This window comes from Lissotriton vulgaris, chromosome 3_1, assembly GCF_964263255.1.
Source record: "Lissotriton vulgaris chromosome 3_1, aLisVul1.2, whole genome shotgun sequence".
NCBI lineage: Eukaryota > Metazoa > Chordata > Amphibia > Caudata > Salamandridae > Lissotriton > Lissotriton vulgaris.
The window spans coordinates 411,232,596-411,249,452 of NC_141689.1; the positions used below are offsets into that span (position 1 = coordinate 411,232,596).

The 16,857-nt window shown below is 45.8% G+C and overlaps 1 protein-coding gene across 1 annotated transcript in view; it reads left to right on the forward strand.

The window, feature by feature from the left end:
• NDUFS4 (NADH:ubiquinone oxidoreductase subunit S4) overlaps positions 1-16,857 on the forward strand; it is a 333,599-nt gene that overhangs the window by 154,010 nt on the left and 162,732 nt on the right. The window contains exon 3 of the mRNA XM_086960625.1: positions 12,886-13,058. Coding sequence (XP_086816751.1) covers positions 12,886-13,058 — 173 coding nt within the window. The remainder of the gene's footprint in view (positions 1-12,885; positions 13,059-16,857) is intronic.

Below are 16,857 nucleotides of genomic sequence, written 5' to 3' on the forward strand. Positions count from 1 at the left end.
AGTGGCCGCTCCTATTCTGAATGAGTGTGTGCCAAAATCCCTGGGATTTAAACCGGCCTTGCTGATTGCTATTGCCAGGACTCTTTTGAACTGAAAACTGGTCAATGGGGTACTGTCTGCGTGAATCAACAATGATCCTACTGCAGCGCTTGCTCGTTGCCTTATGAATGCTTCTACATGAGACACTGGGCATCAAGGGTTAATACGTGCCCGGTGTAGTACCAGGCTATCCCCCGGGCCTCCTGATCAGTTTTTGATTTCCTTATGGATACACACATTGTCTCGCCCCTTATCTTTGTGTCGTCGAGCTGGAGACCACCTAATATGTCTAATTTGTTGTTAGCCACCAGTTCGCTTACCCTTAATGCCCCATAAAAGGCCAATGAAAATGCGGCTTTAAATAGGAGTACCTCCCCTGGGGAGCTAAAAGTGTCAGACAAGGCATCCAATAATGTTGCCAGCCGCTCCAAACCTATTGGTTGTCTGCAGTCAGCGGTACCCGCTTGTAGGCGCCGCCACCCCCTCAATACCTTCCGCACAATGAAACTGTTTGTGGGATCCCTGGCACCTTATAGCTACGCAAAGAAAAATACAACCGCCTTGTGTCTGCTAGCTGTCGCCGCTGAGGGCCCCTCTTTGTGCAATGTGTCCTTGTACCAGGTAAAATTGACGTCTTGGTCCCATTTTTCCTCCCGGTCCTGCCCCAAAAAACAGCAATAAGACATAAACGCCCCTTCGTATGCCGTCCTGGTCCTGGGCGCTAAGCTGGCTGCCACGAGGTCCTGTAAATTGGGGCACCAATTTGCGAAAGTGTTGTTGGGAAGTGTGCCGGTGTAGACTCTGCAGTTGGTAGATGTTCCCTGAATACCTGCATCTTAAAGCGAGAGAGTGCATCAGCTGCGTTATTCAAAACTCCGGGGACGTGTTTGGCCCTAAACTGCACATTCAATTTCAAACAACTCAACACAATCTCCTTCATGAGGTGGAGTATAAACTTACAACGGGCAGCCTGTTGATTGATACATTCAACCACGGTCATGTTGTCTGACCAGAAGATCACAGATTGATTGCGCAGGTTGTCAGGCCAGACCATTAATGCAACCCATATCGGAAATAGTTCCAAAAATCCGATATTCGCTGTCAAACCGCTCTCTTCCCACCAATCCGGCCACCGTTGCGCCACACACTTGTTTCCAAGTATGGCACCAAATCCCACACTGCCTGCAGCGTCGGTCCAAAGACCTAACCCCGCCGAGGAAGTGGAGGGGCCGCACCACACTACTCTGCCGTTGAAATCCTCCAGAAATGCCATCCATATCCGCATGTCCTGGCAACCTCCACTGACAATCTAGCACAATGGTGCTTTTCCCGCAGGCCCTTCATGGCCTGCGGGATTGAGCGGGAAAAAGGGCGTGCCATAGGTATCACCCTCAGTGCGAAATTCAACTGCCCTACTACCTGCTGCAATTGTTGTAGCGTCACCTTCTCCTTAGCCAAACATTGTTGGAGGGCTGTTCTAAATCCAGTGATCTTTTCCATGGGCAACCTGAAACAACCCTCTACTGAGTCCAGTTCAATGCCTACAAATTACAAGCACGTTGCTGGCCCCACCGTTTTTCCATGTGCCAGCGGGACGCCAAAAGCCCGCATGAGCACGCAAAATTCCTGCAATGCCCACGCACACTACTGTGAACCCGCTGTGCCAAGAAAAAGAAAGTCATCCAGATAGTGCATGACCTGATGGTGCCCGATTGATATCCTCCAAACCCATTCTAGGAAAGAACTGAATGTCTCAAAGTACGCACATGAAACAGAACAACCCATAGGCATGCACCTATCCATGTAGAATTTGCCTTGGAAAGAAAAACCTAGCAAGTGTTGATCTAGGGGGTGTACTGGCAGCAGCCGAAAAGCGGATTCGATGTCCGATTTAGCCATCAATGCTCCCGGCCCAAGTGACCTCAACATATCCACTGCTTGGTCAAAAGAGGCATACTTCACACTACAAATGCCTTCATCAATAGCATCATTTAATGATGCGCCCCTAGGTGCTGAGAGGTTGTAGATGAGTCTGTATTCCCCCTTCTCTTTCTTTGGGACCACCCCGAGGGGGGGAGCAAACAAAATTAGGAACTGGGATTCCGTGAAAGGGGCCTGCTATCCTACAAAAACGAATGCAAAAACCACAGTTGATGGACAGAATGCAGAACAATGTCATACATTCACCCCAGTACAGAGATCTGGGCCTAAATCCATCGTTTTTTTGCACTCCACACCACCCCAGTTCAGACATGGCCATATGCAAATCAGTCTGACCCTGTGCCTCATGGGAACATTCCAGCCCGAACTGCCAAGCCATGCCTTCCCTGGACCGGAAACAAGCTTCCGAGGACCGGTTTCTGGCATTCCAGCTGTCGTCAGCCCGGCTTGCTTGTATCCAGTGGTGTGGAGTGCATGGGACTCTCGTCTGAGCATACCCATCCCACTTGGGGTGACAAATGCAAAAACCACAGTTGATGGACAGAATGCAAAACAATGTCATACATTCACCCCAGTACAGAGATCTGGGCCTAAATCAATCGTTTTTTTGCACTCCACACCACCCCAGTTCAGACATGGCCATATGCAAATCAGTCTGACCCTGTGCCTCATGGGAACAGTCCAGGCCGAACTGCCAAGCCATGCCTCCCCTGGACCGGAAACAAGCTTCCGAGGACCGGTTTCTGGCATTCCAGCCGTCTTCAGCCCGACTTGCTTGAATCCAGTGGTGTGGAGTGCATGGGACTCACGTCTGAGCATACCCATCCCACTCGGGGTGACAAGTCCCAACACACGCCTTTGCGGTCCCCACCTCCTCTGGCCCTCCCAACCGTGTCACCCCCCTGCGCTGGCCGAAAGGGCTGCTGGGGTTTGGAGGGATAAACTCTGCCCCAGCTTGTGCCTGCATCCGCTGTCTGCCCGCCTAAAAACTGACCATGCCAAGAAATGGAATCAACCTTATCCCAGGATAATGAGTGGTCGAACTCTTTAGCTTTCCTGAAGGCTATGTCGTACTCCTTCCACCCATCTCCTCCATGTTTGTCACTGAACATTGTAATTCTACTCTGGTAACAAGCCATCTCTGCCTGCAAGTTAGGGGAATGTTCAGCCGTGATTGCCATAAATACAGTAAAGGCTCTGACCCAATTAATTAGTGTCTCTTCCACCCTGAACTTAATCAACTGTGCCCGCCATTCGCTGGGCAACATCCATTCCTTCTGTGACTTGGCATACTCCATCTCCTTGTTATCAACCAGCAATGAAAATATATTCACAAATTTATTCGCCCAAATAAACTGATTCACCCATTGTGAAACAATCTGGGCTAGGCTTTCCCTCCTGGAGGGTATTGTCCCTTCCCCCAGCAACGGCAAAGCTACCTCCTTATCATTTTCTGCAACTCGCGTTAGTTCAACACTCTTGTCTGTCCCTGCAACGCTGCCCGTACCTATTTGAGGAGAAAACGGTATGTTTGGCACGCTACCGCCACTTCTGGCCATTAAGATTTTTTCAACCATTTTTTGTGCTTCTGCGGAGGGATCGCCCGAGGAAGGTTATTCCCCCCCCCCCCCCCCCCCCCCCCAATTACCAGCCAGGGGAGTACTGCCACTATCTGTGCCGCAGCTCATGGGGCACCTGCCCTACCGGGTTCCCTACTGGTACCTCTGTAAACACCGCCGGGACCGCCGTTGGCGTTAAATTAGGGGGTGTCAGTGGCGTGGCCGGAGCTGTTGCCTCAGGCACATTTGCCGGGGTTGGTGGAATAAGCATGGGTGCTGCAAGAGGTGTGGGTACTCTGTCGGGGGCTGACACAGGGGACCCCCCTACTACCCGTGACTTGGGGGCCCGACCATAACTCTGCTTGGCTCTGCCCCTTTTGGGCCCCTCATCCAGTTCCCCCCCCTGGGTTGAGGGGGGCACTATTACTCATTTGGGTCTCCCCGATGGTTCTGCTTGACTATCGAACCTCTGATTTATCTCCGCAACGTTCTTCCCCCAACTGATCAACCTTCCCCAATTTCCTGTTCATAGCTGACATTCTGCGCATCATGCCCTGAAACATGAGCTCCATGCAGGAGCGCTTAGCGCTGCGAACACTAGACATCACTTTCTTTCGCTTGGCCAACAACCTACACTGAAAACCAAAATCACACCTATGGGCACGATGTGCCTTGTACATGTATCAAAGTAGGAGGCTCTCAGGCTGGCCGTTAGCACCACGCAACTGTGACCGCAACACACCAACTAGCCTGGGTGCTTGGGCGAGTGCACTCTAGCCCGGTGGCCCAACAGAAGCAGTGAAATGCAGGCCTGCCCGAGTCCTCGGATCACGATGTCCCCCTTGCCCTTCACCGGCAGCTCCATCAGCAGTGCCCCCCGAATGCAGGCCTACGATGAAAAAGGACGTTAAAACACAGTAATGGCTCCTTGCGATATTGAAACTTGTGGCTGTGAAACCTATGCCTTTGTCTTGCACACTGTTTAATCCTATTCCACTAGCGTACTGTGTTTTGAGTTGCAGGACAAACTACCAAGGAGCGTTAAAGACTGGTCTCCCACCCGTGTACTAACCCCCTTCAAGATTATTTGTTCTTGCCAAGATTCAAACTAGCGTCGCACAGCAAAAAGCATTCAGCTCCCTCCGCCCCCTCACATGCAGTAATGAGTTTGGGCTGGTACTAGCAGCATCAGACCAGCAGCCTTCCCTAAATCCTTAAAAACAGGGAAAAACAGAATGTTTTTTCCTCTGTCTCCCCCCCACGCAAAACGAGCGCTTTAAAATGGACAAAAAACACACCAACGAGCGTTCGAGCAAGGCTCAGCTCTTTATGCCCGACAGTCCTTGTCCCCGTTATTGCCAAACTCCCATAATAGCGCGGGCCTCTCCCCGACTGGCTCCCGATGCCTTACGTTTTGTCGTGAGCGGAGCGCGTGTCCGGTGAGTGCCAGTTGTCCAATCCAACGGGAAAAAATCTTTCAACGCCGCGCTGGGGCCGTCGAAATGGGCCGCTCTCCGTCGTCAGAAGCGCGAAACGAAACGCCGACCTGAAAAAGAAAGAAAACAAATTATTCAGCCCCTCGCTGAGGGGCACGTAGCGGGCGTGGAGAGCACGGGTGCAAGAGGGCGCATCCCGCGCTCTCCAGGCCTTTTATTCTCTAACCAACCTTGGGGGGCTGACCAGCTCTCGCTGACCCGCCTCCCCTGGGCCCTTCCCTAGACCCGGAAGCACTTTTATTGCTTTTGCGTGAACGGTGAGCTTCCACCTATCGGTGAGGAGGCGCCCCCCGGCCGCGTCATCAGGACGCAACACCAAATGGGGGTGTCCACGCCTCACCACCGAGGATTCGGGGGAGGGGGGAAGCCGGGCCCAGCCATATGGGGGGGGGGCGAGCGCCCCCCCTTTCCTTTAGGCGTTTTTTTTTTAAACACACATGTAAACCTTTAATGAGTGGAAGAGGTGTGGCGTAGCAGCCAGGGTGCCTGACTCCGGACTACGGGGTTCACGGTTCAATCGCCGGCGGCAGGTTAGTCCAGCACCATGTGACCTTGAGCAATAGCTCGCTTAATCTTCCCGATGGCCCCCAGCGCCGGGACACCACTTCAGAGGTAGCTGTGCGCTTTACAAATACTGGTATTTCATTTCATTGAAAAATCTAGTTGAAAAAATCTTGCATAGAGCAATCCTAGTGTCTGTTGTCAGTTCTTCAACCTCCCCACTTTTCTGTCAACTTTTAATACTCTAATCTGGTCGATCTGATGTTACCAACAGTTTATATTGGTAATGCTGACGTAAAGACCGTCTGTACCACGATCCTTTCTCTGTCTGCTACAGTTTCTGTGCCGTCGTTTCTCAGAGAACGCACGTTGCAAAATACTGCTGGTAAAAGTTCAGCAATTTTTTGGTGAAGCAGTTATTGTCAGGGCTCATAATTCGCTACAAATGGGGACTTATGTTTTTAATTTCTGTTAAGGGCTAGTACCATCGAATTCAATAGTTTCACAGTGCTAGATCAGCCCATTGAACTAAACACAGATTGGCAGCCACTAAATTCCGTGGAGCTGTATGGTTACATTCAGAATGTTAGTGCATATCAACAAGAAATAGCCCTGACAACTGATATAGTTCTATAGAGACTGGACTGGGCCCTTTCTCTAACCTCCGATTTTCTCTAACTTGTAAGTTTTTATTTTCTTTGAGTAAACTACCTGCCCTTTATTTCCTTGTACTACAGACGTACATATACCCCGGGTTCACCCATTACAATGTCTACCCGAGGCACACGGAGCAAAACTGCAGCAGGGGGTGGGGGGTAAGTCACAGGCCCAATAGACAACTTTATATTAAGGGCAAACTCTTTTATCGATCAAGAGATAACCTAGTTGGAGCACAGAGTCTCACAAGATCCTGCCCTAGCAAGAAGATCCTCCATGGGTCTCATCTCAGCCGCAAAAACTCCGGATAGGGCTAAGGACAGAGGCCCCGTGCACCAGAAATTCATACTGTACCGACCGAGGTAGACTTATCTGCATCTCAGTTTTTAACTGATTCACAGCTAAGCCTTGCCCTGGAAAAAAACCCGGACCTCAGCCTGAACCTATCCACTAAAAGTTATGCCACTGGCCAGTCCAGGGGGAGGCGGAAGGGCGCTATACCAAAGAAAAAAACAAAAAAAAAGAATATAGAAAAAGCTGCTGCTATACATAAAGTACCAGTTAACACCAGAGAGGAATCCGATCATTTAGCACCTTCAGGCCAGTCACACCCTGAAATTGATCTGATAAACGGGGATGCAAGGTCAATGAGCCTTGAGGTCTCTGCCATCCTCGTGGCCGATAGCGATACTGACTAAGTTGAGGTGCGACTTTTAACTAACATAGATAAGCTTCTTAAATCCCATTTTTCCCCTTTAGAGGATAGACTGTTCCGTGTAGAGAATTTGTTATCTGAATTATGTGTTCTTACCAAAAACGGAACTTCGAAAACGATACCTAACAGAACGGTCACTAAAGTTAAACAACCACCCAAGCCACAAAGTAAAAATTCGGGGAGGACCCCCGCAAATACTAAAATTATATCTACCCCAGAGTTGCAGTCAAAACCTAAGACCTCTGCAACCACAGATAACAATAAGAGAACTAATTCCAAGAATACTACTAATCCCCCATGCCAGGAAGCGAAAACAAATGGGGGTTTGCCTCCACTTCCTACCAAAGCATGGTATGGGGGAGGAGGTTTTGGTAGATCCATTGTAAACTTACCACCTGAGTCAGCCCCTTATGTGGTAGTGATGACGGGGGTTCCTGAGTTGAATGACCACACGGAAGAATTGAACTGGTCATTGAAAAATAAGGTCATACACTGGTTAAATATCAATAGACCGCCCCCGCCAAATCACTCTAGTAGGATCTTAACGGTCCGTAGGGTACATTGGATAGGGAAGGAAATGAAAACAACCCTGGGTGACTGCATTGTGATAAACTTTGAGGATCCTTATATGGTAGATCACATATGTTCTTGGGATGTGCATGGTGGAAATGAAGGGATTGAGACTAAACGTCTCTCTTTTTTCTACCCCCCTAGTTGGTGTTCTGGCCGTGACTATGATGCCTATGATGCTTATGAGGGAAACTGGCGTAGAGTAGGTAGACGTGACTGGGGGGATTGGAATGGCAACTTTGGTTATAATAGAGAGCGAGTCTTTAGAGAGGTATACAGACCACCAATAGATTTGATTGTTTGGAGATGGTTGACTGACTGGCCCCGGGCCCCCTGGGCAAGGTTACGGAACAAGTAGTACCCTCCAACCCTCCTTGCCCCATAGTAAACGAAAAACCACGGTTAAGCTTACAAGCTAAAACCTCAATTGAGCCATCCAGGATAGATAGCCCAGCACGTAGTATGTCTCCTGCTGAGATTATAAGGGATGTCGAAGTCAGTTTAGCTTTTTTATCTAGCCCAGGTCACACTTTGAATCCCACCACGCGGGACATAGGACCAGCACGGCGTGCCTAAAGGGTTAGGATAGGGTTATTATCGTGGAATATAGATGGCCTTTCAAACAAAATAAGGGACCCAACCTTCCTGGAACTTATAGATAAGTTTGAAGTAAATTGCTTGCAGGAATGTTGGGAGAAGGCTGAGATACATATGGTGGGGTTTCGCACATACTTCCTTGCAGCGCAACCTAATTACAGAGGGAGATGTTCTGCGGGTTATGTACGTTTATATCCAACAAAAGCAACATAACCACTAAATGCTTACCCAACGGGGGAGTTCAGTACTACCAACTCCTCTCATTAAGGTCAGGCGAAAACCACCCTATCCTCCTGATTAACTTTTATAATAATATCCCTAAGGCCACCTTACCTAGGGCTTTAGAGGAATTAAATGACGTAATGCGAAGGGGATTGGGATCTGATCAGAAAGAATATTTTATCATCTTGACAGGGGATTTTAATTGCCATTTATGCATGCACAGCGACACGGAGATATGTGGTATGGTGAATCTTAGGGGTGACCCCTGTACTCATTTCGAGCATTCCGTACTCGGAAATTTATTAAATCATATACTATTTGAGTGGGACCTGGGCTTTGCAAATGAATTTTGTGTTCCTCCGATCGACTTTGAACCCACCTTTTTTGGACGGGGGTCTCGGTCTATTATAGACTATACATTGGTCTCTACTAACTATCATCGCAGTGTACTATCGTTTAATTTAGAACACATTGCACTTAGTGACCATTATCCAATTAGTTCTAGTTTTGAAATAGGGCAGAGAGGTAGCAAAGCTACTAATGTAGTGGAAAATATTTATACACATGGGATTTCCTTGGCTAGAACCAATGGTTATGCAATTAAATGGAGAAAGGTAAATCCGATTAACTTCTTAGAGAACCTGGTAGTGGAACAGAAAGATGATTTTATGACCTGTTTAGAGGAGAACCCTAATCCCACCAAGGTTATTGCAGCCTTTGACAAGATTTCAGTCCATATTAGCAACAAATTAACTGGTACAGCACGAAAAGGGGGACAGAATAGAGTAGAGGGATGGTTTAACCAAGAGTGCACAAAAGCACACTCTCATCTGATCCAGACCTTAAAAAAAGTCCCAAGAAACCCGCTAGACATCAGAGTAGCCAGAGCCTCCTATAAGGATGCCTTAAAAAAAAACAGAAGAAGAATTTGAAGCAGTCTGCCTGGGAAGCCCTAATAAAAGCGAGTGCATTAAAAGATACTACTGCATTCTGGAATGCAGTCAATGCCCCTTTTTTTGTGGAGAGGAACTGTGACCAGGTAGAGATTGTTATTGATGAAACTCTCTGGGTTAAACATTTCACCGAGCTATATAAACAAGAGACTCGTATTGGACTAACAAGTCCAGTGATGGGAGTCAAGAGCACTACAGAATTTGATGCATTAGATTTATTTCCCCTTAACGTAGTTTTCTCCTTAGCTGAGGTGGAATCAGCATTGGCAGATAGCTCAAATAGCAAAGCCCCTGGACCAGGCGATATCCCAATTGACATCTATAAGGAAAACGTCGCCCTGGGGGCACCGCTCCTGACCAACGTATTAAACAGTTGTAACATCAAGGGTTTTCCAACTACCTGGCAGGAAGCTATTGTAGTCCCCATATTTAAGAAGGGGGACAGAAACGACCCAAAATGCTATAGGCCAATCTCCCTCCTTGACTCGCTAATGAAGGTTGCGGGCAGAATTCTTTTAAATCGTCTCCAGTCATGGGCTGAGGAGAAAGCCGTCCTTTCAAAATTTCAGTACGGCTTTAGGTCAGGCCTTGGTACTGTCGAACAAGGCCTAAATTTGGCCTTAGTAATAGGTAAATACTCGGCAGCAAAGAGGGGAAATCTATTTATGACCTTTGTAGATCTCAGTTCGGCCTTCGACTGCTTGAACCATGATATTCTGTGGGCTACCTTAGCAGATCTTGGAATTGATTTTAACATCCTCAACGTTTTGAAAGAGCTATTTAAACAGAGGTGGATTACCCACAAATAGAAGGCGAGCGTGTCCCTATCTTTCTGTATGCCGACGACGCGGTTATTATGGCTCGAACACAAACTGGCCTCCAGAAGGCCTTAACCAGCTTCTCTGCATACGTGGGAGATAGGGGCCTTAGGATTAATATTGGAAAGACCTTCACTATGTGCTGCTCGAACAAGGTAAATATTACCTGTAACATTCATTTAGAAAAATGAAAGATCGGCTTAACTGATACTTTTTCCTATTTAGGGATTGTTTTTAACAAAAGGGGTACCTGGAGATCAGCAATCACGACGAGGAATCTAGCTTTTTCTCAGGCTATTGGTGCTCTGAAGCAATTCGCAAATAAGTTAGGGGACCAGCCAGTACGAATCCTGATTGACATATATAAGGCGAAATGTGTATCAACGGCTGTGTACAGAGCTGGCATATGGGAGGTTGCAGACTGCCATGAAATTAAAATAAAGGAAAATGGTTTTCTCTTCTACCTGCTCGCTGTTCCCCGTTCCACCTCTACCTATGTCTGTCACAAAGAATTAGCCTTGCCCTTTATTTCAGATCTAATTAAAATCAGCCCCATGCTGTTGTGGCACAAGATCTGGACTACAGCAGAAACTGCTTTTAATAGGGCGATTATTGCAGATTGTATCAAACTTGAAGGCTCCAAAAAGATCCAGTGGCTCTCCTATGTTCAGGAATTCTTTAAAAATATCGGGCGCCCTGAATTTTATGATTCCCCTGAGACACCGTCCTCGATCTCCAGACAGGCATTGAAAGAAGTTTGTCTTGCCCATCTGGAAGAACGACGCTGGTGTCTTGAGGGAAAAAAGGCCTCTGTTATTTATCATCAATTCCTGTTGCAAAATTCTGGGCTACAACTCTATTTGTCACCAGATCCGACAAGTTATAGCAGAATGCTCTTAGCCCGCTTGAGAACTGGAACCTTTTTCAGGATGTTAACTTTTCCTAACCCAAATGATTGGTTGACACAATTAATAACTTGTCCGTGTGATGATTCTTCCACTCAATCAATCATACACTGCGTTTTGTTCTGCAGATTTTATGAGTGGGGGCGGAAAAGATATCTATTACCTCTTCTTAAATCTTGGAAGCTTAGACAATGTAGACCAGCATTATTTAAATTACTGACCTTGTCTGATGAAATGACTATTATCGCTGTGTCTAGCTACCTGAAATATGTGATTAGATGCAGATCTACTATGGTATGACTGTAATCTTTAATAGTTTTTATGACTGCTGTTTTATTTTTCCACCCTTGAAGAAAGGGGTGTCTGGTATACATGAATTATGTACTGTATATAGCTTTTTAAATATCAATTGTTACTGTTTTATTGGATGTAATTACTTTGTCTGCTTTTATGATTTTAATGTAAAATCGAACAAAGCTATCTTTGATTTGATATAGTTCTAAGAACATGCCGTACGCCAGGTGTTTTATCATAATAAGCTGTTCATTAGTTGAACTCCAGTTCAATTTAATTTAAATACTAATAGATTTGGAGATGATCATGACGATTTAAAGTTATAGATTGGGCTGTGCATTTTCAATTAACTTAGCTTGGAATGCGTGACTTTTTCCTCATTTTCTCATCAGTGTTGTTGGTTCCTGCACTTGTTGGTATGCTTGCTTCCTATAAAAATATAAATAAGTTGATAAATGTTCTCTTTTGTACCTAGATAGAATTTTGGACCTGTATGCAATCTGGATGCGAGTTAAGGTCCTAATGTTCTCACTGGTACTGATAAATTACCTATTTTTCTAAAATTATTGGCAATTGGTCTACTGATAGCAGTCTAGTCAGACCTTTTTATAGGTCTGACTAGACTGCAAGAGCTCATTTAACCTGAGCGAAGTGTGTGGCAAACGTTCAGCCCTATATTGATTGGTTGTTTTATCATTCTCTTATTGATCACACCACACTCGCCAGCCAATGGATGATAGTGACTGCCATTTATGACATGTAGTTTTTCCATTACACTAATTTGTATAATCATACAATCAAAGTCATTGCTGCAGCATTGGAACCCGATAGGGGAGGGAGTGCTCTTATTTTTTTTTGTGGAGACGGAGAGTAGCACCCACCAGCCCATGAAATAGTTCCACCCCCATACCATACAGACACCATCTCTGCTAATGTGCTGAAGAGCCTTTACATGACAATAAGAGAGCTCCTACTCCTCATCCCTTATTATAACACTCCTTTACTTCTCGCCCCCACTGGTGCAACAGGGGGCTCCTTGCTCTGACCAGTGCACGTCATAATATACTATAGCGCCCAGAGTTTATAAGTGCAGTCTATCAGCACCTTCATACCAACGACCTAGACATTTTACAGTGTCTGGAACCTGAACTAAATATCAATGCGCCCCATCCTTTCCTCTGTGCAGAACAGCTGATCTTGGCATTTGTATCTACAAATTCACATAGAGATCACCTTCTGTACCATACTGTTCTCAGCCTTTTTGGGGCTACTATATATATTTTTTTTTTTACAAAGAAATGACGTACGCCGGTCTGTCCCAGGAACCCTAATGCTTTCTGGAGCTCTTGCGCTAGTTAGACGTAGGATGATTTCCAGCAGTCTGTGTTTCAGAATACAATGAAGGGTTCTCTCGTATCTGCTTTATTTTGAGTTGACAAGATTATCCTTTAGTTTACGATTATTAAAATTTGTGTGTACCATTAATTATTGTTAAAGGGTTTACATATTTACAGTGCTCAGATGTCGCTGTCCTTTACATTATTGCTAATAACCGTGAACCACACGCAAACGCAACATATTGTAATTTCTTTATCTTTTCTTGTTTTTCGTTAAATAGGATATTAGTTCTTTTAGCGGTGTCCCAGAAGAGCACATCAAGACCAGAAAAGTTCACATCTTTGTTCCAACTCGGAATGCCATGCAGGCTGGTGTGAATAACACCAAAAAATGGAAAATGGAGTTTGACGCAAGAGAACGCTGGGAGAATCCATTAATGGGCTGGGCATCAACGTAAGTTGCTTTTCAAGTCATTTATTTATTTTTTATATGATTGGTACATCTGTGTATTTAAATGGTGAACTAACCATTCATTGTTATAAGTAAGGCTAATTCCATTGCTCTACTTGAAAAATATCTAATGTGTTGATTTTCCTATTTGATAGACAGATTCCTTACTTTAAAATATTCTTTAGGTGTCAAGCTGGATCTGGTAAAATCTTGAGCAGGAACTCTGTACACTGATAGGTGTTGGTGTTCGGTTTAGCGGCATACGCGCCAGAAGTGTTTTGCGGTGCCTGTATAGGTGCCACCCAAGGGCACTGACATCTGTTCTTTTATTTCCGCGCCATCAGTTCAGATCTGGAGAGAGTTGACTCTGGTCACTTCTTGGACGACTTTTTCGACATTTTGTCAAAATTGTTTGAAGCGTTTTCTCCTAGTGTGCTAGGGATATCTCTTAAAAGCCTGTGAGGTTTTAACCCTGTGGTTCCTGTCAGACAGATGCCTGTGACAGACCCCATTCTTGTTTGCCTCTGGTTTCTGGAGCCAGGCTTCGATTCCAAGACCTGTGAAGATTGTCGTGCCATGAATCCCAAGAGACTTTGGGAGCGATCCTTTAAATTCCTGGTTGCACAACACCAGTTGACTACTGATGTAGTGTAGTTCCTATAGTACCCCTGCAGGTCCTGCGCTTTTGGATAACATACACTGAGGGTCTGGTGGTAGACTGATTCTTTGCACCCCCACCGTGTATGTTAGTCGTGTTTTGCATTAGCTAGCTCACAGTGCCACTAGAATCTCCTTTTATTAGAGAGCTTAGTTTTTGGCAACCTCAGCACATAACAAACCCTGATTCCTTAGACTCGCGGAAACAATATACTACTTTTCACCCAGTCACTCATGCTTGCACATTTGGTCTCAGAGTGATACACGGAAGAAACAGTTGAGCATGTTTACAATAAGAATTTATTGCGCCGTTGTTCTTCTAGTGTAAAATATAGGTGCTGCTACAACTGTTACACAGTAGCAGAGATATAGGTTCAGCAGTAAAGTGAATAAAAAGAAAAGTACAGTTGTACCCTTTTGCAATATATGAACATATACATGAATATAAAATGTATTTATAAAATAATGTGCATACTCTTACGATGCCTATCTAGATGTACCCAAGTCTACTTAGCATGTGAGTAGGTGCGAAAGAGCTAATACGCCTAGGAGCCAAGAATCCTGCTAGGATTTAGTCATACCCCATTACCTGAATAATGAGAGTGTGGGACCTCGTCCTGGTCTCGAGTTGGACACCCCCAAGGGATGTTTAGACCACTGTCAGCTGGAGCAACTGTATGCAGGAACCTCAGCGTCTCTGGTCAGTCCTTGTGTGTGTGTGTTAGCCATTGTTTAGTATGAGGATGATGTATGGGATTAATCCTTGTGCGTAGATAGAGGTGAAGTAAACCCCCTGGGTAGTGACCTCAAATTATTCATATGTGCTAAGGATGACGTCTTAGCATTATTACTTGGGAAAAGCCCTCCCTCTGCATGGAACTAGGTAAAACGTTTAGTACATAAAAGGCGTCAATCCTTATATGGTGTCCTTATTAGGAGTTATGTCCTTATAAGGCTCGTTCATATGAGATGAAGGGGAGATGATGTATGGAAAGAGTACGATGTTCCCTGGACCCATATTAGGGTACCAATATGAAATAGAACACCCACTCCTCCTAATACTCAACAATAATAACACACAATTGAGATACACATTTTTAACGGTGTCAGTGCATAAAATTATCAATGAGCCATCTAAAATGTCTCTAAAAACTTTAAAAAAGCATTCAAAAACAGTTTAAACAAGCATTTACAAAGCAATAGGTCTCACAGCATTAAAGTTTGAGTTACTGGCATTGTAAATGACAATGCTTTGCATAAATTTTTTTGTATTTGCAATTGGTATATAAACATTGTTTGTGAATGGTTAGCTGTTTCTTATGCGAAGCAAAGTTGGCAGTAATATAGAGTGCTAGTCTTGCTTGTTATAAGCATGCTGACTTAAAGCGCTCTGATACCTGCTCTGACGGCAGGTGGTGTGTGTTCATTGTGGAATCGTGCACTGATGGCTGGTGGTGTGTGTGTGCCTGGTGGAAGCGTGCACTGATGGCTCGTGTTGTATGTGCCTGGTGAAAGCGTGCACTGATGGCTAGTGGTGTGTGCCTGTTGAAAGCGTGCTCGGACAGCTGGTGGTGTGTGTGTGCCTGGTGAAAGCGTGCACTGACGGTTGGTGGTGTGTGTGTGTGTATGTGCCTGATGAAAGCGTGCACCGACGGCTGGTGTGTGTGTGTGTGCCTGGTGAAAGCATGATCTGACGGCTGGTGGTATGTGTGTGCCTGGTGAAAGCGTGCACTGATGGCTGGTGGTGTTTGTGCTCGGTGAAAGCGTGCACTGACGGCTGGTGGTGTTTGTGCCCGGTGAAAGCGTGCACTGACGGCTGGTTGTGTTTGTGCCTGGTGAAAGCATGCACTGACTGATGGTGTCTGTGTCTGGTGAAAGTGTGTACTGACGGCCAGTGGTGTGTATGCCTGGTGAATGCGTGCACTTACGGCTGGTGGTGTGTGTGCCTGGTGGCAAAGCATGCACTGACAGCTGGTGGTGTATGTGTCAGTAACCGTGCACTGACGGCTGGTGGTATGTGTGCCTGGAAGCGTGCACTGTAGGCTGGTGGTTTGTGTGCATGGTGGAAGCGTGCACTGACAGCTGGTGGTGTGTGTGCCAGTGGCAACACGTTTTTGCACTTGTGGCCAACTTGAGAGTTGCATAAGGAGCTGCTCTGGGGAGGACTAGATGTCCTTTGGAAATTACTATGAGTAGGGAGTTTTCTTATATTTAGTCTCGACAGGACGAGCGACCAGATTTCGGCTAAATCTTGTTTCCAGGATAAAGGTTTGATTCCCTTGAGAGTCTACCTTGGAATTAAGAGCACATTTGCGGTTACACTGGTGTTTGCCTGTAGGGCAAGGTTTTTGGCCAAGAAAAATGCAAGGGGTGTGGCACACTCCATGATTAAGGGGGTACAGTTCAACACTGAAATTGAACCGAGCTGTGCTTGGGGTGAGGCAGCTGGGTGGTAGATGGTAGCAGAGAGAAATCTGTAGGAATAGAGTAATTTATGGTTGTGAAGGGACTTCCAAACTTGCATGTCCTCAAGCATTTTCACCATGAATTAAACATCTTTACATTTCCAAGTAGAGAATAATAGTCATTTGTCCAAAATCACACCATTTTTTTAGAGTCGAAACCAGGATTAAAAGACATGCTGCAAGATGAGCAAACAAAAAAAAATAACTAGACCACACCACCTTCCACGTTAGACGTGTCAAAACTCTCAAATTGAGAAATCGTGCAGGTGCTATTGGGAGACCTATACAAGTATTTGAGATCTGTGGTGAGGGCAAATGTGAGGGGGACTCCAGGGCTCAGTGCAGTATTGAACCAATGAAATCTGAACAATTAGGCAAAAGCTGAGAAGTGAAACGAAAAACTAGGCATCTGTGGGTGAATGGAAGCTTTGAGTTGCATCGAGGTTCCTGGGTATGTTCAGGTTTTAGGAGGCTGTTCATAACAGTGCACAAATGAAAGCCCTGGAGCGGAGGCAGAAGACAGTGTACGTTTATCACAGTGCCCGTCAGGGGACCAAAAGTGTTCAGAATACATGCACATACATTCCTTGGCCTCTCTGCAGATTGTACAGAGAAATGGTAATGTGTGTTAATTGTAATTGAGAAAGTGTGAGAAGGAGGTACACAGCTGTTGAAATATT